Source organism: Rattus rattus, chromosome 7, assembly GCF_011064425.1.
Source record: "Rattus rattus isolate New Zealand chromosome 7, Rrattus_CSIRO_v1, whole genome shotgun sequence".
Classification (NCBI taxonomy): domain Eukaryota; kingdom Metazoa; phylum Chordata; class Mammalia; order Rodentia; family Muridae; genus Rattus; species Rattus rattus.
The window spans coordinates 36,328,903-36,355,632 of NC_046160.1; the positions used below are offsets into that span (position 1 = coordinate 36,328,903).

General features: G+C 48.2%; 1 protein-coding gene across 3 annotated transcripts in view; it reads right to left on the bottom strand.

Moving 5' to 3' along the window:
- Positions 1-10,112: 10,112 nt before the first annotated feature.
- Lpin1 (lipin 1) overlaps positions 10,113-26,730 on the bottom strand; it is a 56,053-nt gene continuing 39,435 nt past the window's right edge. For all 3 annotated transcript variants that reach the window (XM_032907494.1, XM_032907495.1, XM_032907493.1), the window contains 7 exons: positions 23,991-24,117; positions 22,567-22,715; positions 21,840-21,926; positions 19,756-19,908; positions 16,824-16,938; positions 15,878-15,981; positions 10,113-12,705 (listed from right to left, as the gene is read on the bottom strand). In XM_032907494.1, the coding sequence (XP_032763385.1) occupies positions 12,546-12,705; positions 15,878-15,981; positions 16,824-16,938; positions 19,756-19,908; positions 21,840-21,926; positions 22,567-22,715; positions 23,991-24,117 (895 nt within the window). In that variant the 3' untranslated portion in view covers positions 10,113-12,545. The remainder of the gene's footprint in view (positions 12,706-15,877; positions 15,982-16,823; positions 16,939-19,755; positions 19,909-21,839; positions 21,927-22,566; positions 22,716-23,990; positions 24,118-26,730) is intronic.

Consider the following 26,730-nt stretch of genomic DNA (forward strand, 5'->3'; position numbering starts at 1 on the left):
GCCCTCAAGCCCTGAGGTCCTTGGGACCTCATCCTATGCACCTGTTCTTACTCACTGTTCCTTTCCAAGTCTCTGGTCTCAACCTAAACTCAGAGGACTAATTACTGTCTTTGACTGACTGCTCTCCAATGTCTGCCTGTAGTCAGACTTCTCCCCTGAAGTTCAGGTCTAGACACCCAATTGATTACTCAACATCTCTCTTTGGTGTCTAATAGTTCTCTCAAGTTTACCATATTCCAAAGAAGTCTACACTCCTCCCTGCCCCATAATCTGTTTTATCTTGGCTGTCAAAGCCTTACCCAATCAAAAACCCTTTTCCCCTGAATCATCTGTGCCCTAGCCATGCCCACCACTCCTCTGCCCCCACCCTCCCAGCTCTACTGTGACAGTAGTGGTGACAGGCTGACCCAGTGACCTGTGGAAGTGGGACTCTTGCACATCCCCACAACCAACCTACTTCCGTGTGACTCATAGCACTTATAACCACAGGATGTTTATTTATTCATGTCCCGACACAATATAGCAATCTGAGGACAGAGGCTTTATCTGGTCTGTTGACTTCATTGTTGGTTCCCCCCCCCCAGTACCCAGGACTATCTTTAGCATGCAGAATGCACTAAAATAGGAGAATAAAAACCATTGCATGGCTTTTCACACCTCAAGTTAGACTTCCAAAGTGTACATTAGAGGTTTTGATGGCAGAAGTAATGCCTCATGCCTTTCTGTATCTCCAGGTTGTACACACACACACACACACACACACACACACACACACACCCTGGCTGGTCAATGCCTGCGGATGACACAATGGCTTCAGATGATTAAGTCTACTGAGAGGGAGGGTTAGTTCCTCAAGACCTGCAGCTGATAGCTAGGCCTCTTTTAGGAACCCTGCTTCTGTCTGTCTCTCATCACTGCTGTTACTGACTTGGGTCCATCCTAGTTGCTGGCTCTGGGTCTAGGAGACCAGCTACTAGGGAGGATGGAGGGCAAGGATCACCTGATACGAACCTGTGCCGTGTTTTCCTATTACCACCCGGAAACCAAAGACCCTCTGACCCACTTAGAAGCCGAGCAGGCAGCCTGAAAGCTGAAGTGGAAATGACATAGTATACTGTTTACATAGTATACTTAACCTATATCCCACCCCAGGGGAGCTGGAAGTGACAGATTTTCAGACAAACAAATTTAAAACTCTTTACATTCCAAATAGCATACATAGTTGAGACAGTGTCTATAGCAGTGGGTCTCAACCTTCCTAATGCTGCAACCCTTTATTACAGATCCTCATGTTGTGGGGACCCCTAACCATAAAGTTATTTTTGTTGTGACTTCATAACTGTAATTTTGTTGCTACTATGAATTATAATTATAAATATCTGATGTACAGGATATCCAATATGTGACCTCTGTGAAAAGGGTCGTTCATCCCCAAAAGGGCTGTGACCCACAGGTTGAGAATAACTGGTCTATAGCCTCTGAGAGTAAGTCAAACCTAAGTAGCAAGGGTATCAGAATTTCAGAGTTTCTTGGGTAAATACATTTCACCTTCAGAGAAGTAATCTGCACACATTTAGTGCCAGAGTCTCTGCCTGCCAGGAGCATCTGCCCTTGAGCCCAAGACACTATTATCTAAAATGCCTTCTCTGCTCTTATCAGGAATTCCACTTCCCTCCTCATCATCCTCTGATGGTGTCAGCAATGGTGTCAGCATGTCCAATGAGCCCCGCTGGATAGGGACTGTTGCCCAGTGATTGACTGTTGGCATCTCCAGTCATCTCATTACTGGTTAGCCATGGCTCCTGAAGGCCGTGGTCCTGCCTACAGCCTTCCCACCTCCCTTTATGTCCCCAAAGTTATCCCAGATGGGACACAGGATGAGGTAGCCCCCAAAGATTTGAGGATGTCTTGAAAGAAACACAAACAAACAAAGGAGACATGAAACTCTTGACGGAATACTCCTGTGGCTCTGGACAGAAAGGGTTGGGGAAGCCACTGAGCTCCTAGACGAGTCTGAGACAGGTCTCCTCTCCAGTGTGGATCTTTCTCCTTTCCTCAGTTCTCTCACTCCTACTTCAGACTGTCACAAGCAAACTCTGAAGGCCAGAGCATCTGGCCACCCTGGGAGCTTAGTCCTCTCACAGAACTCATCTTATACCAGCAGCCACTGTCTTCCTCGTAAGGCTCAGGCCCTGAGTTCCCTCCATCTTGTGGCTCTACCCTTTCAGGCCTCTGTTTCTAGTTAATGGATAAAGATCAAGATAAGAGATGTCCAAAACGACACCTGTTTGCTGCTGAGGTCCAGAAGTAATGCAAGTAACCACTACTCGTGTTCCCATTGGCAGAAGGGAGTGGCCGATCAAAGGACAGGACTAGGAAATTCAGTCACTACCACATGGAAGGTAAACAGACCCAAAGAAGGACACCCAGCCACTTCAGGCACACCTCCCGGGCTCAGAGTCTCTGAACTCCCCCTCTGTCCACACATACACAGGAACCCCCAAACCAATCCACTGCCATCAAATGTTTGATGATTGGGAACTTGGCAGCTAAACACGTCATTCTGCCGCACCATTACTCTACTGAACACATGGATGACAAAGAACAGAAGGCAGAAGAAGGGAATGGCGTTTCCGTCTTCACCTGAGCTCACACTCAAGTATGTCAAATTGGCTGGTTTGGTTTGTGGCTCCCCAGTTAAGCTTCGTCCAAGGATAGCTTATGTTCCATGGGCGTTTCCACTACATGGGCTCTGCTCTCCGCCCAAACCTAGTTGGGCTGTGACAGATACCGCTGAGGCAAAAAAAAAAAAAAAGGGTGAGCTCTGCCTGCGGAGAGGAGCCAGGTCTGGTTCACATTTGTTACTGGTCAAAACAGGAAGTGCTTAGCCCAGTTTCCAAAGTGAGCATCTCTCGAACAGCTATTTTAAAAAGCAAATGTACTGCCTTTTGCACAATGATGCAGCCCTGGTTGTTACGTGAGAGATGCTTCTAGTCCTCTCGTCCTTCTTTGGGTCCTTCACAGCCTCTCGTCCTCTCCTCGACCCGCTTCATGCAGGGCACATGCAGGGTGGCCATCACTCCAGTGCTGCTCAGTTCACCTCTAGCTGTGCTTCGCCTGCAATCATGGTATGACTCTCCTGGACATCGGGGACAGCTTCATATCCGATGTCTGCTCTTCCTATAGTCCACAGTCTTGCTCTATACAGCAGCAACCCTAAACTCACCAAATTCCAACTGCGGGATCTTAGTTTCTCACTGCTGTAAAATGATTCTGAAAGCAGATGCTGCTGCTACTGCTAGGAGAAAACATATAGGCTTCCTCTAAGGTCAAAGTCAAAGCTGTTGTCTGCTTCCTCCTCTCCACAGATGTCAAGGGAGTGTCAGGATGGATCCTTTTCTGCCAGGCTCTGTAGCTTTCTGACCAGCTTGATGTCACAGAGGGAGAAGGTGTCTGTGCAGGTGAAACTGACACCGCCTGAGGTCTCCACTCATCTCAAGAGAAATCTCTTCTCCGGAGACTTCAGTGAATCATAATAGATCTGTCTTAGATAGGGTTCCTCTGGCTGTAATAAAATACCATGGCCCAAAGCAACCTGGAAAGGAAAAGGTTTCTTTCAGCTACAGTTCCACAACATAGTCCATCAAAGAAGGAAGTCAGCACAGGAACTCAAGGCAGGAGCTGGCACAGAGGCCATGGAGGGGTGCTGCTTACTGGCTTGCTCCCCACAGCTTCCTCAGTCTGCTTTGTTATAGAACCCAGGACCACCAGCCCAAGAGTGGCACCAGCCATGTCAACCATCATCAATCGAGAAAATACACCACAGATTTGCCCACTAGCCAAATTGGTTGAAGCACTTTCCTCTCCAAAAATAACTGTAGCTTAGGTCAAGTTGACCAAACAACAAAGACGCACAGACCTGAAGGATTTCAAGACTGCTTGGCTATCCTACCCTGCAATTCCAGCTACAGGTATTTATGGAAATGAGAGGGAACCAGGTTAGGCACCCTGATTCCTAGAGAAAGCTGCTATCTATTCTGGGATGCACCAAATGCTTGCAAGGTTCTTCCCTGATACCCACTAGATGGCTCTCAGATCAAGTAAAAAATGATTAAAAAAAAAAAAAAAGCTTAGCAATACCTGTGGCTCCCAGAGGTAGAGTGGCCCACACATCTTTTTTGTTCTTTCTGGCAATGTAGAAATGAAACTCAGGCCTTATACATACTAGGCAAGAGCTGCACTACTGACCATCCATCTCCAAGCCCCAGTTAGACGTTCTACCTTATAGCAGGCACCAGCAGCCATGCCTGTCTGTGAGTTCCCATCTGTCTTTGGAAGGAGGAGCTCTCTAGGTGGGAGCGCTCAGCTTTGGACCATAGGATCTACTTGGCATTGTGCCAAGGCTGACCGGTTATTTCCAAGTTCCCTTTCTGTTGCTGTCTGCGAACAAAGGCTCTGAGAAAAAAGAAAGAAAGAAAAAAACACCTTACTGGCCGAAAGTATTTATTAGGCTTGCACTTCCAGGTCACAGGTCACAGTCCATCACTGAGGAAAGTGAGGAAGGTGACCAAGCCAGCTCAGTCATCAGGGTCTCAAGGGAGGGAGGGAGACTGAAAAGACAGTTAGACAACGTTATAACACGACTCCAGCCAGTGCTGAGGCCGAGGCTGGTTTATGTTTTATTTTTTCCTGGTCAGCTTTTATACCATTCTAGGTACTTGCAGAGAATATCAGTTCTTAGATCAAAGACAAAGTAATCAAACAAGTTAATAAAGAGAGAGATCAAATGGGGCAGTAAACAAAGCCCCCTGGTCACTCTTTCTGGGGGCTTGTCAGGATGACCAAGATAAAAGGAATGCACACATTCCGAGGCTGAGTTTACCTTGAGCTTTGCGTTAGCCCAGATGTGAATATTCTTATCTGAGCCCACCTCCTGGAGCCCAGTGACAAGTACTTGCCAAATGTCTGTAAGTGGCACCAGGAAGAAATGTCTAGCAGGAACTTGAAGCAGATGCCATAAGGAATGATGCTTCTCTGGCTCTCTTGAACTCATGCTTAGCTAGATTCCCTTCAGTTTCTTTGTTATTATCATTATTATTATTTATTATTATTATTAATTATTAATCAGTGATTTTATTATTATTATTATTATTATTATTATTAAGAAAGAAAGGGTCTCAGCCAGGAATGGTGGTACACACCTTCAATCCCAACACTCAGGAGGCAGAAACAGGCAGATCACTATGAGTTCAAGGCCAACTTGGTCTACAACCCAGGACCCCTGCCTAGGGATAGAGCTACTCACAAAGGACAGGGTCCTTCTGCTTCTATTAATAACTAGGACAACCCGCCACAGACGTGCTCACAAGCCAATCTGTTCTGGGCTGTTCCTCAACTGGAGCTCCCCTCTCAGATGACTCTGGGCTATGTCAAGTCGACCATTCTGCTCTCTCATCTTCAAGGTGTCAAAGCGAGGAGGAATTATCCACCTTGGGTGGTCACCGGAGATATTTAAAGGTCCCATGTCAACTTCAGAGAGAAGCTAGTTCAACAGGAAGGTCAGGATTTGGGGCACTCACCTCATATGCACAAGGTCCTGGGTTCCTTCCCCAGCATCAGAGGGGGAAAAAATCATAACTTCATCAACAGCAAAACATCCACATAAACATGGAGTGAGGCTGTTTCATTCTAACTCTTGTAAAAGTCAGTGCTTAATGATGATGGTGGTTTAAGTGACTGCCCACCTTGCACAGAAGTTGAAAGGATAAAGTTGAGAAATGAAACATCAAATGCATCTCTTCTAAACCCAAATGTATCATTTCATATCAGCTTTTCAGAATGTTAATGCTAATTGGAACTCTGACTATGGTTTTAGCTGCACTTAATTCTAAGTGCATTTGGGCTTTGTTAATGAGGAAGGGACTAGGGTTGTGCACAAAAGAAGAATTACAGCAAAAGAATTTCGGGTGTGCATCTCACTTGCTAGAGTCCTTGGCTGCCATGCATGAGGCCCTGAGTTCAATTTCCAGCACTGTGTAAGTCGGGTGTGGTGCTGTGTGTCTGCAAAGGAGGTGGTGACAAGAAGATCCAAAGGTCACAGCTGACCTTGGTCACATAGCAAGTTACAGCTCTAGACTGGCCTGCGACACATGAAACCCTTCTCAAAATAGTAGTACCAATTTGAACTGCAGATACACACACACACACACACACACACACACACACACACACACACACGCACGCACACACGCACACATATCCTTAGCAGCTTCAGAGGACCCAAGCTTGATTCCCAGCCAGCACTCATGTTGGATAGCTCACAATCGCATGTACCTCCAGTTCCAAGGGAATCCAGTCCCCTCTGCTGGCCTTCTCGGGCACCAGGCACACTCGTAGTACTTACATGGAAGCAGTTAAAATACTCATACACACAAAAATCTTTACAATGGTGGTGGTGATCATTTGGTTCAGCTCCACACCATTTTGAAGATGAGTCTTTAAACTTAAGGGGGGAAATTGCTCTATAGCCCTTACAGGCTTATCCAAAGAAATACATGTATACAGGGCCCATGAATTGACCGCTGGGGAAGAGCCTGATGAAACACACTTTATTATTCAACCAAGTCTATTACCATCACTCTTTCCGTGCTGCCCAGTAGTGAGAATCCAAACTTTGGTCCTGATCTGAGTCATTTTCAGTCAACTAAGGGATGGATCACACAATCAACTAATACTGGAAGCTTTGTTTGTTTTTTGGTTTCCTTTGTTTGTTTGTATTTTTAGATAACCCTAAAAAAAATGGTCAAGATGACAAAGAACATTCTGGAAAGAAAGCACAAGTCCCTGAAATGAATGGGTTACTTGAAAAATATAAACCATTTCTTCTCAGCTTGGCTCTGCAGACCATCTCAGAAAAGGATGTTTTTACAATCAGAGCAGAAACACGACCGGCTGCACCTCCATTTACATTTCTTTGTTGCAAAATGAATGTGACTTGTTGGGGTTCCAGCCTCGGGAGAAAGTGGCAGCACTGGTGGTTACTTTCCGAAGTGAAACTTCCAACCACAACCTCCGGTGCACAAAAGGCGGAGTGAGTCACAGGAAGAGGCCACTTGCTTGCAAAATGCATTAAAAGTAATGCAGGCTGAATGGACTTCCTGCACCAGTGAACAGATCGCTGGCAACGGGACAGGCTCCTCCAGACTCCCGACCATTTCTGGGAGGACGAGACCATTAGGAATCTGGGCACATCCACCTCTACCCTGTTCCCTGCATTCTCACTCTGCCCAGGCTGCCAGACCTGCTGTCTCCTCTCAGGCCTACGGCTCCCATCTGAGATTACCCAGGAAGGCAGATCTGACTGGACGGATGCCTCCCACCACAGGGTCACAAGGGTATCTTGTGACTTAAACCTGTGGCTGGGTCTCTAAGGACCTTTAATAGAAAGAGGTGAGGTGTTCTTTGTAGAGGCTTCTCCGGGTGGGACAAGTGGGGTGGGGCTGATGTGTGTCCGGAACGGAGCGGATGGCAATCCTGAGCTGGCCGGATGACAGAAGTAAACAAGGGCCTGGGCTGCATGGGCCACAGCATGTGAGTGCATCCAAAACCCCACAAGGACTTATTAAAATATATTCAGAGGCCCACACCCACTGCTAGGGTTGGTAGGTCTAGGGTAAGGTCCTGAACATTTGTATTTTTAACAAACTCCCTCCAGGGCCACAAAAAAAATAAAAATAAAATCAAATAAAATAAAATAAAAAAATTGTAGATCAAACAGTTTGTCCTCCAAAACTCTCTCAAGGGTTTGGACCTCAGATTGAGCCCATCCAAGGGACATCAATACTGAAACAGTCCCCTGAAGAAACTCCCCTGCCTCCACACAAATCCAATCCACAACCTGGCTGGTCTCCAAGCCTGACACTACAGGGGAAAAGGCCTTTGTCAAAGCAGAGGCTGCTTTGAAAGGCTATTCGGTCAAATAAGAACCAACTGTGCCCCCCTGTGGCCACTGGCTTTCACTGACTTCCAGGGACAGCTTCTCTGGTCAGACTCTGCTTCCCTTCAGGGACCCAGGCTGGCTGTACCACAAGTGATAGCAATCATCCTCTTCGATGCTACAGGATTGAAAGAAGGATTGGGCATGTAAAGGCTATGCTGGGGGTGTGGGGCAGGTACTTGCCTAGCATGCATGAAGCCGTGGTTCAATTACCAGTACCAAGCAAGCCGGTCCTAGTGGCACACACCAGCAATCCCGGCACGTGGGAGGGGCCGGGGAGGCAGGCAATGATGGTAATTCAGTCATCCTTGACTATAGTGCTCCAGGCTATCCTTGTGAGACCCTGTCAGAAAAACTGACGCTGGGAAGATAGCTCTATGGAGAAAGCACCTGCCACTCAAGTGAGAGGGCCAGCATTCTGATCCACAGACCACGCAAAGTCCAGATGCCATGGTCACCTGTAATTCTTGCAGCTCACAAGGTGGAAATGGAATCCCTGTGCGAGCTGACTAGAGAAGGGAAAAACCCCAGAGGCCTGTCACCTCTCCTAGTTCAGGGGAATGGGCAGTGCTGTTCACACTCCAGGACCATCATGGGATGGACAAAGTGAGATGGGCAAGTGGCATATAGGTCTCAGCTCTGATGTTGGGGCCATAGGCCTCCTGAAGTGTTTAGTCCCAAACTGGGCCTCTTTAATTTTCCTCTATGACACCACCATTCCAGGACTGCACCGGGGTCATATGTGTTTATGAGACCAGTCCACCATAGTTCTTGGCATCTGATGCAAAATGGGAACCTGTTATTCTTTGAAACCAGACCAAGCCCTTCAAATGCCGGGTGAACAGAGCTCGTCTCTGGGAAAGTTTGAGCATCCAAAAATCATTGTGTGCATGGGGGTGTGAGCTGCAGGGACACAGGAGAGACTTGGGTGCCACCATGGAGGTACAGTGTCAAAGGACAAAGAACACATATGAATGAATGGCCTACACACAAGTTTATCCTGGTTTTTATTCCAGACAAAAGAGCTTTAGACACTGCAGTCAGGTACCAGAGATCTGTGGTGTTCAAGGGTTTCTCCTGCTTTGTAACATGTTGAATCTACAACACCCAAGGCCCTGTTGGAATTTGGCCTCCTCAGTTTTTACCCAGAAATGCCCTTAGCATTTAAGGATGACACTCTTCCATCCCCTCCATAGTCACCAAGGCCAACACAGCAATCCGCAGGAAGCCATTACTAGTGCACAGTGTTATTAGAATATGATCAACCTCAGCTCAAACTAGTCATGGGCTTTGATGGATTCCTTCAAAATGAAAAACTAAAGACAAATGTCCAAAAGATAGGGGCAGTGGCTATGGACGTGAAGACACCTTACATGGCAAACAGTACCTGTGAGGCCATTGTGTATTGAACCTTCTGTGCCTCCTGGCTCAACAATCCTCTCAGGCTCTTCCAGGGAGGAGCCAACATATTTCAAACAGGCCTCCCAACCTGATGATCTAATGTGAGGTGTGCAAGGACCACAAGCATTCGCTTTAATGGAAAGGACACATTCTTATCTCTCCTGTCCGTCTCAGGGGTAAATGGGGTTGGTATGATACCTGTATCAACTCAAACAACAGAAAAGGTATTTATTCCCATGGTGAAGGGTTCATAACCATTAGGCTTCTTTTTCTGTGTTCCCAGTCCACTTGTGTGCTGATCCTTGGATACACGTGTGTGCCCGTCCATGTAGAAGCCAGGACCTCAAGTAATTGTTCCTCCTCAGATTCAGTCTACCATATTTATCGAGACAAGGGTCTCACACTGGGACCTGGGGCTTATGGATTCTACTAGGCTGTCTGTCTAGACAGCACCCAGGATCCACCTGTCCTCACGTCCCCAGCACTGGCATTACAAGTGCACGCTATGTCATCTGGCTTCATACATGGGTGCTGGGGATAGAACCTGGATGCACGTGCTTGCATGGCAAGTACTCTTACTGCCTGAGCCATCTCCCTAGCCTACATTAAGGGTTTTTCCCCCTTCAAGTAAATGACTAAGTATTGTATACAATAACACACCAGGAAAAAATAAGAGCACCGGAAAAATGATTTAGAGTTCATATGCCTGATTTTCGGAAGTCGTTCACTCATCTTGTTTATTACAGAAATTTCTAGCTCTGCATCAAGCACAACGCAATAAAATATTACATTGATTTCTTTTCCGTCATCACACCGGCATTTGCAAACACACAGCCAACGTTGTAAATAAAATATACTGAAGTAGTGATCTGAACCTGAAGTCCAAAGGGGACGTGTCTGTGACGACAGAAGCCTGTCTCTGCAGTGTGCCAGGTGAGTTCGCCTCCATCTGTGTGATCGGCATTTGAGGACATGTCACTACGGAGCGAGTCGCTCATTTCCATGAGCAACTCTGAAATGTATGGCACCCATATAGTTTCCCAGCATTGGACCTTGGGGCCCCTGGGGTTTAGTGCATATGCAGATAAGTGACTTGAGAGAACCTGGGTGCAGCTACCATTTGGCCTTCACAAGGGAGCCTCATAGGAGGTGTTGGCATCACTGCCTGTCCAGGGCTCCCAAAGAACTTCACAAAGTAGAGTGTGGTTTTGTGGTAGGTGTGCTCTGTTGGAGGGTAGACTGATGGGGAAGTTTAAGGTATATCAGAACTAGGTTCCCAAGTCAAGTGGAAGGACTGCTGCATTCTGAGATGGTGCACTGCAGACCAGCCTTGGTTACAGAGACTCTGGCTCCAGTCGTAGCATGCTGACAGAAAGCTACCTGGACATCTGGCTGCGGAGGGCACTTGAAGAGATTCCAAAGCTTCCCCTGGGCATGAGGGAGAGGGCCTTGAACCTCTCTGCAGGCTGATGAGCTCATACACAGTCCACAGCAATCAAAATACACACAAAACCAACCCACTGTGGCCTCTAAAGGTCAGTAAACAAGAAGCCAGGAGCTCCCTACAGCAGAACTGTGCTTCATGACTTGTGGGACACCTAGAGGGAGCCACACACTCAGGTCTGAGTTTCTCCGTCAGTGGACACCCGCAGTGGATGGCAGCTGCCTTTCAGTGGCCGTTCCTGTGAATTATGGTAGGCCACATCCGACCTTAACAGAGCCCAGTGACTACAATGGCAAGGACTCTAGGTTTCCTTTCACAGAAAGAGTAACAGTCCATCCTGCTCCTTTTTGTCCTTTTTAACTCTTCTTTCTATCCTTTTTTTTTTCTTTTTTTGCTCCTCTGACTCTAACAACGAAATTTAAATAGAAAGGTCTTTCAGTCTCTGGAGTAAATCACCGTTTAAAAAAATAATACTTTCAAAGTAAAGCAAAATCTTTTACCAAAATACTTGTTTCATTTTTCACATTGTTCTGAGACAGTTCACAGCTACCCTCTATCCGCTTAAAGAACATTGCTCAAATTACTACAGTTTTTTTCTTTCCCTTAGACTGCGTGGGGGAAAAAAAAAAACTAAGAAAAGTTAGTGAAGGGGAGGTTCCAGATCAGTGTGGCATCCACAGAACAAGGCTCTTTGGATTGTCTAGCACACTTGACTTTTAATGCATTCATAACAGCCGTAATCCTACGGCTCTGGCTAGGATGCTCACAACAGCAGCCCAGGGACAGTAAAGTAATAAATATTATCTGCAAAGAAAATAATTTAACTTCCGGAAACTATGTTTCTTAAAAAAACAGCCAGTTTCTTTAGCGGCCTCCTTCTCGTTTGGCGTAAATGCTGCTCGAGTCCACACTAGTGGCGCCTCCTTGCTGGGTAGCAGGACGCAGGAGGTGCTGAGATGTCGCGGACGCTGCCTCGGGGACTCCCCACAGTAAGGTAAGGCATTGCAGTTACGGAGAGCTAGACAGTGCACGCTAAGTACATGCCTGCTGCAGATGCGTTAAGGCAGACATAGCCCAGCATTGAGCTATGAGGAATGGGGAGATGCAGCTGCGTCACAGGCCACCTTTAACCAAAGCAACTTAAGAGCTTATCAGCTAAAGTGAGACTAAGCCAGCAATACTGCGAGGGAACGTCTAAAAAGTCAAAGCCAAGGCCAGGGCTGAGAGCCAGCGAGGCCCATGTTCCCTTCACTAAGGCTCGGGACACAGCCTTCCCTATGTGCGGAAAGTGTCATGGATGTCACCGTCGTGGAAATGTGCCCCTTATGCTACCAATAACTGTGCACATCAGAGTTCCAGGGGATGGGGCACAGTGATACTGAGACAGCTCTCAGGTGGCCTGCCGCTTCTGCTAAGGGGCCATCGCCCATATTGCACATTAACTAACTGCTGGAGCAGACTGGACTGGAGGGTGCAAGATGATGTGTGCTAAACCCAGACAGGGCTGCTTTGCACACTGCTAATGCACCCAATCCTCTTGACGCCTATGGGATGAGATGCAGCCTCTCCGCCCTCCATGCTTAGAAGTGCCACCCTGGGGCGAGCGAGTTGAGGGAGAAATGCTTCTCTCAGGCGGATGGCCACATATCAGCCTTCCCAGCAGCTCCAGGGTCCCCACAACCTATCCTTTAATGCTGGGTCGAATCAAGCTGAGGCTGAATGCAGGTCCTGGTTTTCAAAGGGTGGCAGTGGCTCTCTCCAAAAGGTGAAGTTACTGAAAGTGTCTGAACAGGGGAAGTCACAGGAATGGCTTCTCTTCAGCAAGGGGAAGACGTGGTCGACCACTTCGCAGAGCCGCACATACCTGGGAGGTGAAAAGAACAGTGGGGGTCATTGCCCATGGAGACAATGCCTGACACATGAAGGGCAATGCCAGACTCTGGGCTGCACTTCAGGCTAGGGAAGAGAATACTACCCCAACCCCAGGAGCGGCCAGCCACTCAGCCTGACTAGAGCCGTCCTAGCCTTGGGAATTCACTGGAAGTGAGAAGGGGAGCCAGGGTACGCCAAGCCTCACGTCATGAAGAACAGACAGACTGAGCGGAGGTACAAGGGATGGGGGTTCGGGGGATCTGCCTGCCACAGAGGCCATGTGTGGGGTGAGGGGGAGGAGCCACAGTAAGTCGCATGTCTGAAGCAGCAGAGACTACTACAATCAACGGTGAAAAGGTACAGGGTCCCGTTTTTATCTAAGTGCAGATCTGGCATCAATCCTGCCCTGTTATAGCTGTGTGATCTCAGGCAGAGAGGGGCCTGGAAGTCTCTACGCCCTGACTTCCTCTACCATGAGGGGAGGAAAATGAAAACCATGCCACTTGCTTAGCATCAGAAACAAGAAAATAACATACCCAATGACTCCACTGATGTACTGGAGACTCATCATTCCACAGTGGATCACTTAGACGTCAGGAAAGAGGCCCTGGCCATGGGTCAGAAAGCCTGAGGCCTCCAGCCTTACTTGTGTGACTCTGGGAAAGTATCTTACCCCTCCCTGAGCTTCATCCTCACAGTGTGTGGGGCTAGACCACACAAGGGTTTCCTACTCAGGGCATTTCCTCTGCCCCCAGGAAGATGTTGCCTAGTCATAGCCTGCACTACAGGAAGAAAGCAGCCATATGAATCAGCCTGGGAGACCTCCGGGCCCCTCCACACAGTGATTCAGACACACCCAGCCCTCTCCTACACAGTCTAGACTTCTGTTTGACAGTTTCTGAGCCCCTCTCCACTCATGCTAAGACCAAAAGGGGCTTTCGAAATCCAAACGCCAGGAATTAGCATGTTCTGAGGCGTGAAATGCCTTATTCAATAAGGCTGAGTGTGTGTTTAATAAAGGGCCTCCAAGAGACTTGTGAGAAACAGTGTGCCTGCACAAAGTAGGGAAACCTCCCTTAGTAACGCACCAAGAAGTATGTCTTTCCTGGAGATTAAAACAAGCAAGCAACATTTTTAAAACGCCTCCTGACTTAAAGGTCTATTAACCTGAAGTGTGGCTATGGGGGTGGGCGGCTCCCCACAGGGAGAAGCAAGCTGGTGAGGCTCATGTGCCCGGGCAGCAGGGCCTGCTCCATCTGGGTGGCCCATTCTAGCCTCTAGGCATGGGGCCCCCTGGAGCAAGGACTGCACATTCCCTGACCAGAATGGGAGAAAACCCTGAGCTCAGTGCTCCACCCAGTGGGGCTTCACTCAAAAATGCTCCAGTTCATCCAGGCTCCGAGGGATAACACCTGCTTGGCTAGGACCAGTCACACGCATGGGACCGCAAGATAACTCAGCCATAAAGAAGTGCTTGTCTTGAAAGTCCCGAGGCCTAATCCCAGGAACCCACATAAAGGGGGAAGCAGAAAATGGCCTCCACAGAAGCAGTCCTCTGATTTCTGCATGCACACTATAGCATATGAAGGTACTTGCCTGTGCACGCTCTCGCTCTCCCCCCACCCCCGTCTCTCTCTCTCACACACACACACTAAGAATAATTAAAAGAAAAGGTCATGCCAAGATTGGCATACATGCTTCCTGAAGATTGGGGGGGGGGTTCATCTCAGAGAACCTGGCTGACCTACTACAGGACAGAAGGGTGTGGGCTCCATGTTCTCTCCCAACACCTAAACAGCTACTTGAGGGCCTGACCAGGAAGCCAGGGTTCCCTGACATCTGGAACTGCTCTAGTCAAGTTGGATTCCAGTCTAGCTGCAAAATAACAACCATCTTCAAAGTGAGGAACTACCCTGGTGGTCTCTCTCAGAACTCCAGGCTGGCCCGGAACTCCCTATGCAGCTTACAGCTAGCTTCAAACCTACAGCCATCCCCCTGCCTCTGCTTTCCCACGGTACTGAGATTACAGGTGTGAGTTGTGAACCAGGCCCAGCTCAAAAAGAGCACAGGAGGTGCTTGCAAACACGAGGAATCTTACATCCAACTCCCCAGATCCGATGCTCCAGCTTACAACAGTGTTGGGATCACTCAAGCCAGAGGCCATTTTCTAGTTTGGTGCACATCAAACTAAAAGATGCGCGGTCTCTGCAGGGGACAAGACAGAGTGGCGCTAACAAGTGAGGACGCCATAGGAGATGAGGCAGAGCCACGAGTGATGATGCTACATGGACCACAATGCCTCATTCCACAGTAAATCGGCCAGGGGCACACCTGTGGTCCCAGTACTGGGGAAACTGAAGAAGGATTGCAAAGTTCAAGGCCGGCCTGGACTCCACAGCAAGATCCTGTCTCCAACAAAGCAAAGCAAACAACAGCAAGCCAGGAGCTGACCTCCTGTCACCTCTACAGTGTAGGTCACCTCTACAGTGCAGTGCTAGCCTAGCATTTCCAAGACCCTGGACTGTGAGAAAGAAAGCATAGCCTCCCGTGGTCCACTGGGGTTACATTTCTAATTGACACCCTAGCTTGGAGAACTGAACATCTAGCGTCTGAATTCATTCCATTCTGTTCTGCATATGACTCTAGCCTCTAGTTTAAGCTTTACATCCTGAGGGATCTGACTTCTTTCTTATTGTCTAAAAACTAAGCAGGAGAATAAAGATGTAGAGTTGAACTCTATTCTTTAGAGGAATTAAAGATTAAAGCGGGGCCTGGAGACAAGGCTCCAGTTGATTAATTGCCCTCCCTGAAGACATGAGAACTTGAGATTGTCAACATCCACATAAAAAGCCAGGTACCATTCATGCCTGCAACCCAGTGCTGGGTCATGGGAGACAGGAAGGTCCTGAAAGCTCACGGGCCACTCAGGCTAGCCAAGTGGGCGAGCCCTAAGTTCGTGAGAAACCGTCTCAAAAAAGCGATTGGGGAAAACAGCTGGCATTCACCTCTGGCTGCCTTACATATGAGCACATGCACATATGTGTATTGTACATGTGTCCACACACATACATACACAAAGATCAGAACAGAGGTAGCAGTGGCTGCAAGGGTCTGCAATAGACAAAGCTGGAGGGCCCAGTTCCTGGGGAGCTGATGATACTCACGAGCTGATGTTGGTCTTGGCATGCTCCTGCACCAGCTCACCCTTGGGGTTGACGGTGAAGATTCTATTCAGGGACACTCCCACTTGCTTGTAGGAATACACATCCTGTGTTTAGAAGAGGTGATTTAACACGTCAGGGGGAGTGGAGAGCTCATCATACAAACAAGAACATGCCACCTTTCACCAAACGTTGTTGTAGTATCCGATTTTCACTAATCAGCACTGCACCTTGGTAGAATGGGGATATATTCAGCTGGCTCTTGTACCTGGGCCTTAGTTCCTTAAACCTGAGCTAACCTCCCATGCCCCTGCCAGGCTGGCTGGCATTCTAACCTGTTAGAATTCTAACCTGTTCTAAGGCTTATTTTCTCACCTGTTTTCTCATTTCACAATAATCTGCTGCCGGTTTTAAAGGCAGAATTTTCCAGCCTACTTAAGAAGTTAATAGCCAGCTATCTTCTATAGACTACGGGAGGAACCTTTTAGCAAGTTTGTGTCACATCCACAACATCTGGGGACATTTCTACCACCCATGAGTCTTTGCTGCAGGCTTCGAACCTTCCAGAAAGCTTGGGTCACACACATCATCTCCACACATTTCCTTCAGCCAGGGAAATCTCACTGCATGCTTCAGGCTGGAGGGGCTGGACCCAACACTGTGGTAAGGCAAGGCTGGCATAGCCCTCCCATCATGGTGGACACAGCACCTGCAGTGTCCTTGTTTTACTAATTTAACAAGTAATGTGCAATTGCAAGAGATAGCCCAGGTCACCAGCTTCAAAGTCACTGGCCAGCCTTCAAAGAAGACCAGAGGCCATGTGTGACGGGATTTAATCATTCTGCCTTAGGATGAGACTCTCTTCCCATGGCCAAGGGACCAGGCCTTTGTGGAAACTGCTGGCACCAAGGGCGGTGTCTATGACTCCATTAACCCCTCGGGTACTTACGGCAGGCCGGTTCCCAAAAGCAGCATAGAAGGGCTCTGTGTTTGGGAAAAACAGGTTTTTGATGTCTGTCAAACACTGGACTTTGAACTTTTCTGGCTTCTTTTCAATCACTTCTCTATTAAAACAAACAAACAAACAAGTGGTCAGCATGAGAGGACGCAAGCCTTGCTTGCACTGAAGTGGTCTGAGAGCCAGCAAAGCTGCTTAGTGGTTAAGGGTGCGTGCTGCCAAACCTGACCACCTGAGCGTATCCCAGAACCTCAGGGTAGAAGAGGACTGCCTCCTGCATGCTGTCCTGTGACCTGCGCGCACACACACGTGCGCGCGCGCGCGCGCGCACACACACACACACACACACACACACACACACACACACACACACACACACACACAAATAAAGAAGTAATTGAAAACGTAAAACTAGTTTTCAATGTGCAAGCTATAAACTTGGTCCAGCAGCCAGAATGAACCTCACTGTCAGCACAAGAAAACTGCAAAGGGCCAGCCATGGCCAAGGTATAACCTCAGAAACAAAAATCTGTGTTAGCTGGGCCACACTCGTTGGTGAACACCCAGGCAAAGTTCCAAGGGCATCTAAGTGCAAAGAGAGGCAATGTGGAGAAGTAGTCATTACAGAAAGGAGGAATGTCCTCTATAAGAGCAGCATGTGCTCCAAACTGCTGGGCCATCTCCCTAGCCCCATAATAAAAATTCTTACATCAAGAACAGAAAAAAATTCAAAAACCCACTTCAAAAAGCTGGTTGTGGCAGCAAACACCTGTAATGCCGGAACTGGGGAGGGAGAGGCATGGGGAGGGCCAAAAATTCAGGAGTTAGTATGGTCTACATACTGAGTCCCAGGCCAAAACAGGGCTACATGGTGAGTCACTCCCATATGGACCTCTGCAAACATCCTGTGGGTAGTAAAACAACGGTCCATGGAACCACTGCCAGTCAGTACTGGGCTTCTGATATTACCCAGAGAATAACAGAAGAAAAGGTAAATAAAGGCTATAAAAATGAGAGTTCTAGTGCATCATTGTTTATGCAAAAATAATCCTTCTGTATGTATTTGATGAGTTTATTTGTGTGGACGCATGCATGCACAATTCATTCACATAGAGACCATCAGCCAACCTAAGGAATCAGGCTTTTCCCACCACGTGGGTGGGTACCCAAGAGTCTAGCTCAGCAGGCTTGGCAGCAAGCACCACACACCCTGGCCCATCTCACCAGTCCCAGTCGCACAGGGGCTGGGGTGAGTTAGCAGAATAAGAAGAAGCTAGGAAGATTATTAAAAGTCAATAAGCAAACACAAAGCAATGTACAAAAACCAGTGGATGTTTATGCATTAGTGACAGGTGAAAATATAATCACATAAGTAGTATTTTTAACTAAAGTTGTAAACATCAAGAATCTAGAAATATATCTATCAAAGATGTGATAGACGTTCTTGGATAAAATTATAAAAACTCACTGAAATATAAAAGGGCAGAAAATCGTAAGTAAAGAAACAGACTAGATTCTTGAATCGAATGACTATATTATATTAATTCTCTCTAAACTGGTCTCTAGACTTACTACATTTTTAGTCAAATAATAATGGACCATTGGGTGTTGTAATGGAAAAGCCACACAGCAGAGCAGTGGGTCTGACACAGCTTGGATGCTCCTGGGGGTGGGAAGGAAGCACTGGGACTATGATGGTGCTCAGAGAGTCCAGCTTTGGAGTGAGTGTGTATGCTGCATGCACATCTGTGTGGGCACATTAGGGAGCGTGGAGGCCAGAGATCAGCCTCAGGGTCATTCCTCGGGTGCTATCAACCAACTGTACTCCCCAGACAAGGTTTCTCCCTGGTCCAGGACTCACCAAACAGGCAGGCTGACTGACCATCGAGGCCCGGCTGTCTCTGCCATCACACCCATCTTCTCTTTTACATGAAGATGAATATTATGACGACATCTCTTATATCCCAAGACACTGGAACTTTTGCTGAACCTCACAGCCAGAGTTAATATACCTTGAGGTCACTTAAGACTTGAGACTGCCACCCTACTGTGTGCTCAGCCTGTTTGTTTGATTTGCCTTTAAGAGGACAATGTAACGACTACCTTACCCGCTTCGGAGTTCCCATGTAATCCCGTTTTACACCCTAAGTTAATGCACAGCTGTAGTCTTAATTTACGTGCTCTTCCATGCCCTGTCCCAGAGTAACTACTTGTATGTTATGGCAATAATTTCCGAAAAAAAGCAAAAACAGAGGTTGAAAGCAATCTTATTCACCACAAATGTTGAGCATAACATTTAGATATCGCTTAATAGGCAACGATATTTGTTATCTGGGTCAGCCAGAGTCAGTTGGAGCCAGTGACTTAATCCCTTGTAAAGCTCTGTTAAACATTTCTATAAAGCATCCCTCAGGCCTTCCCCAAGTGATTCTTTCTGTGCCGTTCAACGAAGACAGAGCAGAAGCCCTTGGTTAGGAGCAGATGCATACACATACACAAGCAGGGAAAGAGTCACAAGTCTGGCAGGCACAGCCTCAGACATAGGACCGACAGACAAGAGGACAGAAGATAGAGGGAGAAGGAAGTAGAAAATCCAGATCTGGGATTGTTCTTGATTAGACAACACCAAGGGGAATGATTTCTTTCATTAATGCAAGGCTAATGCATTACTGGTGACTCGGAGTTTATTTAGTGTATTCAAAGTGACTGCACTTTGGTGCCTTGTGTGAGGAGTCTTCAATGACGTAATACACACACATGGCTTCTAGGCTCAGACCCTGCTTCACACTTGCAGGAAGACATCCAGCAGCTGAGTCACGTCTCCAGACAACAGGCTGCTCATTCTGCTAAAGTCGTGATGAGGAAGAGGAAGAACAAAGCTGGCCGGCAGGTCAGGGCGTGGGGAGGGCTGTCTGGGCAGTACCTGTGCAAGGCGGAGAAGAGGCTGCTGGGGCTGAGCAGAAGCGGCCCCTGTGGCAGCACTGTGCCCCTCTCGTTGACCCAGTGCAGATAGCCCCTCGTCATGTCTGCCATCCCAATGGCACGTGCAGAACAATAGAGAAACTTGTAGCCATTCCTGAAAGATACAACGCATCCACCTTGAATAGCATCATGGGATAAAGCTTTTGCTCTGCCTGCCCTATGAAGAAAGGCATAGCTGCAAGTGGCCCATATGTGAAAGTCTCTCACCACATCATGACCAGTTCTCCAAGACTTAGCCAGGGTAGCACTCCCTGACAATAAGCCACCATTCACCTGTTCTGCACACCAGACCACCCCATGCTTCCCACAGATGGGCAGTGTTTGCAGAACCCTTGGTAAGCACGAGAATGGAGTGACATTCCTGGGGGTCGGTTGGGGCAGTAAGACTCATCCACCACTGAGAAGGGCAACACCGCAGACTGTCCAGCCCAGGTCTCTGTAAAGTCTGGGGCTTGTCCTATCACTCCTCAGCTGCATGCTCCATGCTCCCAACTGTCCTCTGACTGCCACAATCAGGCTGTGGAATCACACACACACACACACACACACACACACACACACACACACACACACACACACACACCACACACCCCAACCACACAACACAGGATTAGAAATTTCCAAAGCTCACAATTAGCCCATAAATAGTTTTAAATGATTTACCACTATCAAATTTTCCAAGACAAGCATTTAGACTGGGGCCCTTGTGGTGGTGCAAATGAAAATGTCCTCAGTAGGCCCATAGGGAGTGGCACTATACAAGGTGTGGCCTTGTTGGAGGAAGTGTGCCACTGTGGGGGGGGGGGGGAGACTTTGCCCTCGCATGGCGTTCACGTCTGCTGCCTGCAGGTCAAGATGTAGAGCTCCCAGCTCCTTCTCCAGCACCAGGTCTGCCTGCACGCTGCCAACATGTTTCCCACCATGACATGGACTAAACTTCTAAAACTGAAAGCCTGCCCCAATTCAGTGTTCTCATTTATAAGGGTTGCCGTGGTCCTGAGGTCTCTTCCCAGCAATAGAAACCCTAGGACAGTCCCCAACACGGCCACCTTGGTTGGACCTGATGAAGGTAGGGCACCTGTAGTGATACAGTGTGAGGCATGGCAATGTTCCCAGCTTCTAACCACTCGGCGCCCAGAGCACACAGGAACAATGACAGTTAAAAATGCCTTAAAGAATGGTCACTCGTACCTGAAATGTCAGCACTCCTCCTGTCCAGACTCATTCTTCACCCACCCACCTAAGACTATCATGCATTGACTCCTACCTCAACCTCTCTTCCCATGGCTAGACGCCCCCAAGGGGAGCTTCCCTCTTTGAACCCCTACTCATCCATGAAGACCCAGCTCGAATGCCACCTTGTCAGTGAAACCACCTGGGACACCTCCAGCCAGTGGGACTTGGTCACCCCTTCCCTGTGTCCTCAACAGTGTCGACTCAGCGTAATGAGCCCTTGCCACCTTGTCTAGGAATTACGCGGTGTCCTGGCCCTCCAGGACTGTTGCTCTCCTCAGCTACAAATGGATGCAGTTCTCAGTGGCACACAGGCGGAGGCCGATTGAGCACATCAGTGCCTCTAAACCACAGGGCAGCCATGGGAGGCTGTGGGCAGGGGGCAGCTCACAGGGTCATTAAGTCCTTACCAGCTCCAACTTCTGGAAGCCAAACTTCATGGCAGCCTCGCCCTAAATGTGCTTGCCCTTTATTTATCCAAACACACATTCTAGATTATAAACAGTGCATGCAATTGCCGGCTGCCTTTGTCGTTCTCTGGGATGCTCTACAGTCGTCCCCTGGCACCTCCGCCGTCCTTCTCCTGGCCATCTCTGACCCACCCAGGCTTCCTCTGGGAGCTGGCAGGAGTCACTGTGCACAGAGTTTCCTGCCATCATTGTCCCTGCACTACCTCTCTTTGCAGTGACACATCTGCCCCCCAACCTTGGTGGGAGACATTCTGCATACCGAGTGGGGGTTCACACCCTGGCGGTTACAAGGTGGGAATAGAATAGAGCCATGTATACTTACTGGCTTACTTTGTGATACAGCTTTGCGATGCCCTGGTGAGTCCAATCCTTTCCCAGCGTGGGCAATATGTGACCAAGAGTATCAGATCTAAACAAGGATGAAGAAAAACAAAAGCAAAGGGTTACTGTGAGGGAAGAAAAAAATGTCCATTTGGTTTAGATACACTACTCACGCTTCATTAAAAAAAAATTATGAATGAGGGCTGGCAAGAGGGCTCAGAGGGTAAAGGTGCTTGCTGCCAAGCCTGGTGGCCTGAGTTTGATCCCAGTCCTCACATGGCAGAAGAACAGAATAGACTGTCACAAGTTGATCCCTGATGTCAATGCATGCACTTGCACCCACAGAAATCTAAAAACAAAACCAAAGGGACAGAAAACTAAAAGAAACAATAGCGTGAATGAATGAATGAGACCCATGGCTTTCTCGAGACAAAGCCCCAGGCTCACAGAATCAAGGGAGGCCACTAAGGTGAGCCACAGTGCTGAGGACTGAGTTTGCCAAACCAAATGTAGGGCTACTAACCATTCTAGAACAGTACTCTCCAAACCCCATGTTGGAAAATGATGCCCAAACAGAAACAAGCCACAGCCCCAGCGGCAGCTGCTGAGGCCAAGGTGTTGCCCTCTCTGTGCCGTCCCAGCTACACCAGAAACTATACTCTGGCTCCCATGATTCTCCTCAGAGGAAGAAGAAAGCCAGCTGCAGACCGCACCACAGTCAAGCCTACCTTGTGATGGTACCATCGATATCTGAGATGATGACTTTGTCATCCCAATTCCACAGGTAGATGGTGCCCTCACAGCGACAGGTGCCCTGGTACTGGGTAGTGACACTGAACACCACATCATTGGGGCCATTCTTCAACTTCAAGCTTTTCTGGAAAAAAAAAACAAACAAACAAACCATGAACAACTTGTATGCTTGAGCAGGGGTCTGGATTCAAGCATCATTTGGCTTCCATCCCATGAGAAGGACACTTGGGCTTTAAACCGAACCTTTCCCCCAGTTCTGCAAAGTTCTCGCTTCTGTTTCTGTCTCGTTCTTTCCGGGGCTGGACAAGCAACCTAAGTCAAACCCAGCCCTCTCTGTCTCCATGTGTGAAACAACCAGCCACTCGTGACAAGGCATTCTGCCTCTAACGTAATGCTGACTTGATCAGTCCTTAGAGAGTGAGGGTACAGTCAAGTCACAGGCAACCAGGCTTGTCCTAAGTCACATTTAGGACACACTCACGCCTAGGAAACATACAATGCCTTGATGTGAGGACACAAATGTAAGACAGGCAAAAATGTTTCCCTCAAAAGCATGGTTTTGCTAACCATCATAATGACACAGATTGAAAAAAGAGGCCTTTTAAATCCATAAAAAATGCCCAAGCACATCATACCACATTTAGAAAACAAAACTACCTTTGGTCAGTCTTGAGTGTTTGCTGGTACCCTTGAGACACAGCGGCTGGCCACACAGAACCACAGGTTGCCTCCCACAGGTTGCCTCTAAGTGTCCCTCAGGTTCCTACACGTGGCTAAACATGGAATCATCTTTGCCCATTTAAATAACACCCTATCAAAGCCTGCTCCCTTAAATTCTTATAATAAAATTATTTAGAAAAGTAGAAATATCTTTTCATTGGATGGTCACAATTTGAAATAAGTCCAGGGTGGGAAAGCCCCCCACACACACACACACACACACACACACGCACGGAGGGAGGGAGGGGAAATCCTTTGCTTCCTAAAATTCCCTAAATCCCCTCACACCTGCTTGATTTCCATCAATATTATAGATACATTTGGGTTAACAAGCATCTCTCTCAAAGCAAAACCACTCAGGAGAGACATCACAAAGTCTCTCAGGCACTGATAATGAGGATAAACGGACGCAGTGAAAGCTGTCTCCTCCTCGGTCAGAAAAAGAACAAATCAGAATGCGAAATCACACAAAGAGTCCACCTGAGCAGACACAAGTCAGGATGGGAACACAGGGCACCAAAGTGAGGTGTGAGGCCACCAGTGGGCATGCTGGCATACAAAGGGCCCCAGGAAGGGCTAAGTGGGAGCAGAAAAGTAGAAGGGACCCCCAGACCTTCAGCAAAGCCCTAATACTCTATCCGGCCGTGATCTGAGGACCAGAAACACAGCTGAGACTCACCAGCTGCTCCGACGTGAGCCGCAGGGTCTTTTTGTAGCTGACATTGGACAAGAGAGAGAGGTGGCTCGAGCTCGATGGCTTGGTAGCTGAGTGCTCTTCATCACTAGAGGATGACTCATGCTTTATTCTGGAACACATGGTGATGTAATTAGGAAACGCATCTGGGTAACCATTAAAAACGCATTAGGCCCGAATCAATGACTTAGTCAATTGGGTCTCTTGGGTGGTCATTTGCCATATGGCTTTAGATTTATCAATGAACTCTCCTTAAATCCCCATTCATACATGGCTTCATTGTTGAGGGGGAGGGGGCGCCAGCCTCTTCTCATTCACTCCCCAGTTTACGAACTCTCATCACTCACTGTAACTAGTGTGATTCCACCGCTGGTGAGCAGGGCTACACCCATTCTGGCCGGAAAAACACAAACACATACACACTCTCCTGCCTTCTTTTCTCTTTCCACAGAAGGCTGAGGGTCAGGCCCTAAAATCCAAATGTCTACAGTGTAAACACCATCAATTCCCTCGTATCCAATCTCATCAACTCCGCATGTCCAATTCTAGACAATTAGGACTTAAGAGTTACCAGCTCACCCCCTGCCCCCCAGGACTCCTAGGAAGTCACTGTGAGCCGAGCTGTGCCAGCACAGAACCACGGACCAATGCTCCAGCTCTTCTTCTGCCTCCTCCCGGCTGGGGCTGGGAGGCGGGTCGATCAGTCCCACTGTCTGTAAGTGCCTCACAGAAAGCAGGTCAGTGTATCAGTTGCTCCCTGAGCTCAACTTGATGGCTTCATCTCCAACCTAATAGTGTCTGCTCTGCCTCCCAAGTCAGCCCATGCAAAGTGCTTAATGGGCTTGGACAAAATGGAAAGACCCAAGTACCCCCAAAGCAGGCACGTCCCTGATGGTCCTAGTCGGGGTTTCCATTGCTGTGAGAAAGCGCCATGACCAAAAGCAACACAGGAAGGAAAGGGCTGGTTTCAGCTTATAAACTGTCCAGTCACGCACTCCATCACTGATGGAAGTCCGGGAGGACCTGGAGGCAGGAGCTGAAGCAGAGGCCATAGAGGGGTGCTGCTTGTCGGCTTGCTCCTCATGGCTTCTTCAGCCTGCTTTCTTGTACAACAACCTAGGACCACCTGCCCAGGAATAATGGCACTGCCCGTGGTGAGACGGGCATCTCCCACATCGGTCATTACATAAGACAATACCTTACAGACTTACCCATAGACCAATCTGATGGAGGTTTTCTTTTTCAATTAAGATTCCCTCTTCTACGATATGCTTAAGATTGGGTCAAGTTGACAAAAGTAAACCCATCAACAAGCACTCTCTGTCATCATCCCTTTATACAAAACAACATGCGCATCTTTCTTTACCTCAGGAACTGCTCCCTTCTCCTTCCAACATCCTCTCAGCTCATCCCTGCTCTGTTCCCTGGCCTGCCATATGGTCACCCAATAGCCTCCCATACAAGACTCCTCGCCATGTGTACCTATCCAGTACCAAGGAGTCATTAAGGGGAACACTCACACAGCACCCCACATCTGTGGAGACTTGGCTCTCTATGAAGTCAGATATTCAAAAACAAAAACAAACACCAGATAATAGCCTGGTGATTCCTGCTCTCCGCGGGTTTTTTCCTAAAAAGCCAGTTACAACACAGCCACCAGGACGGGGGAAGCGCTCTTGACAATCCCAAAGCTTGTAACTAAGTTCTGGTGGCAGTGACGATTCCAAAGGAGACAGGTTGCACAGGCTGCAACTCTGGTTGATCTGAGACAGACCTGAGTTCAGTTCAAGTTGGAGTACAGACAGCAGCGCAATCTGAAAACCCCAGGTTACCAGCCCAAGGAAGGAAACACATGATGCACTACTTAAGATGAATTAATTATTATTCCTGCCTTTCAGCCCGTTACCCTCATCCTAAAGTCAGAACACACTCAACTCCACCCCTCCAAACCTCAGGATGCAGCAGGTAACGGTGTGTGGAGAATGAGACAGACATGTAAGCCCAATGCCAGACAGACACCAAAGGACTCCTCTCTGGACCTCAGCCAGCTCTCCCATAAAACAGCATGCTCGACCAAAGTCCCTGCCCATTCCAGCATCTGCAGATTCCATACAGAGCCCCCAGGGCAGACATGGTCCTGGAGCCTGAGCCACGTGGCATGCTCCAGACAAAGGCATCCTCGTCAAGCACGATGAGCTGAAGGGCCCTCTCTGAAGAGGAAAACATTGGTGCTCTAACCAGACTAGAGAGAAATGAGATCTAACAACAGACTGATGTATGCCCCTGTGGGGAGGGGCAATGAGTGTGCAAGTTGGAATGGCTGTGATTTCCATCTGCTGCTTAGGAAAAGAACGGCCCACTAAATTCATGTGTCGTGCCATGTTGAAGGAACACAGGGAGGGAAACACAGACTCCAAAACCAAAGCGGGAGTTGTACAGTTGGCTGCTGGCAGCTCTCCGATGGGCACGTGGACAGTGGTTGGAGGCTGCCACCTTCCAGACTTAACCACTCAGAGTGGAACAGGCTGTTCCTAGGCAGAGCCTTCCACATCCCTCTTGAAGTGGCTCATTAAATGTCACTTGCTTTACGGTGGCTGCAAACGGCAACAAAAGGGCCCCAAGTCATTTGAAAAATCTGTGTTCGGATGAGGAACTGTGAACAACGTTTAGGTTAGTGCTTGTCACAGCACACATTTTTCAAATGGCATTTTAATTATTTGTATGG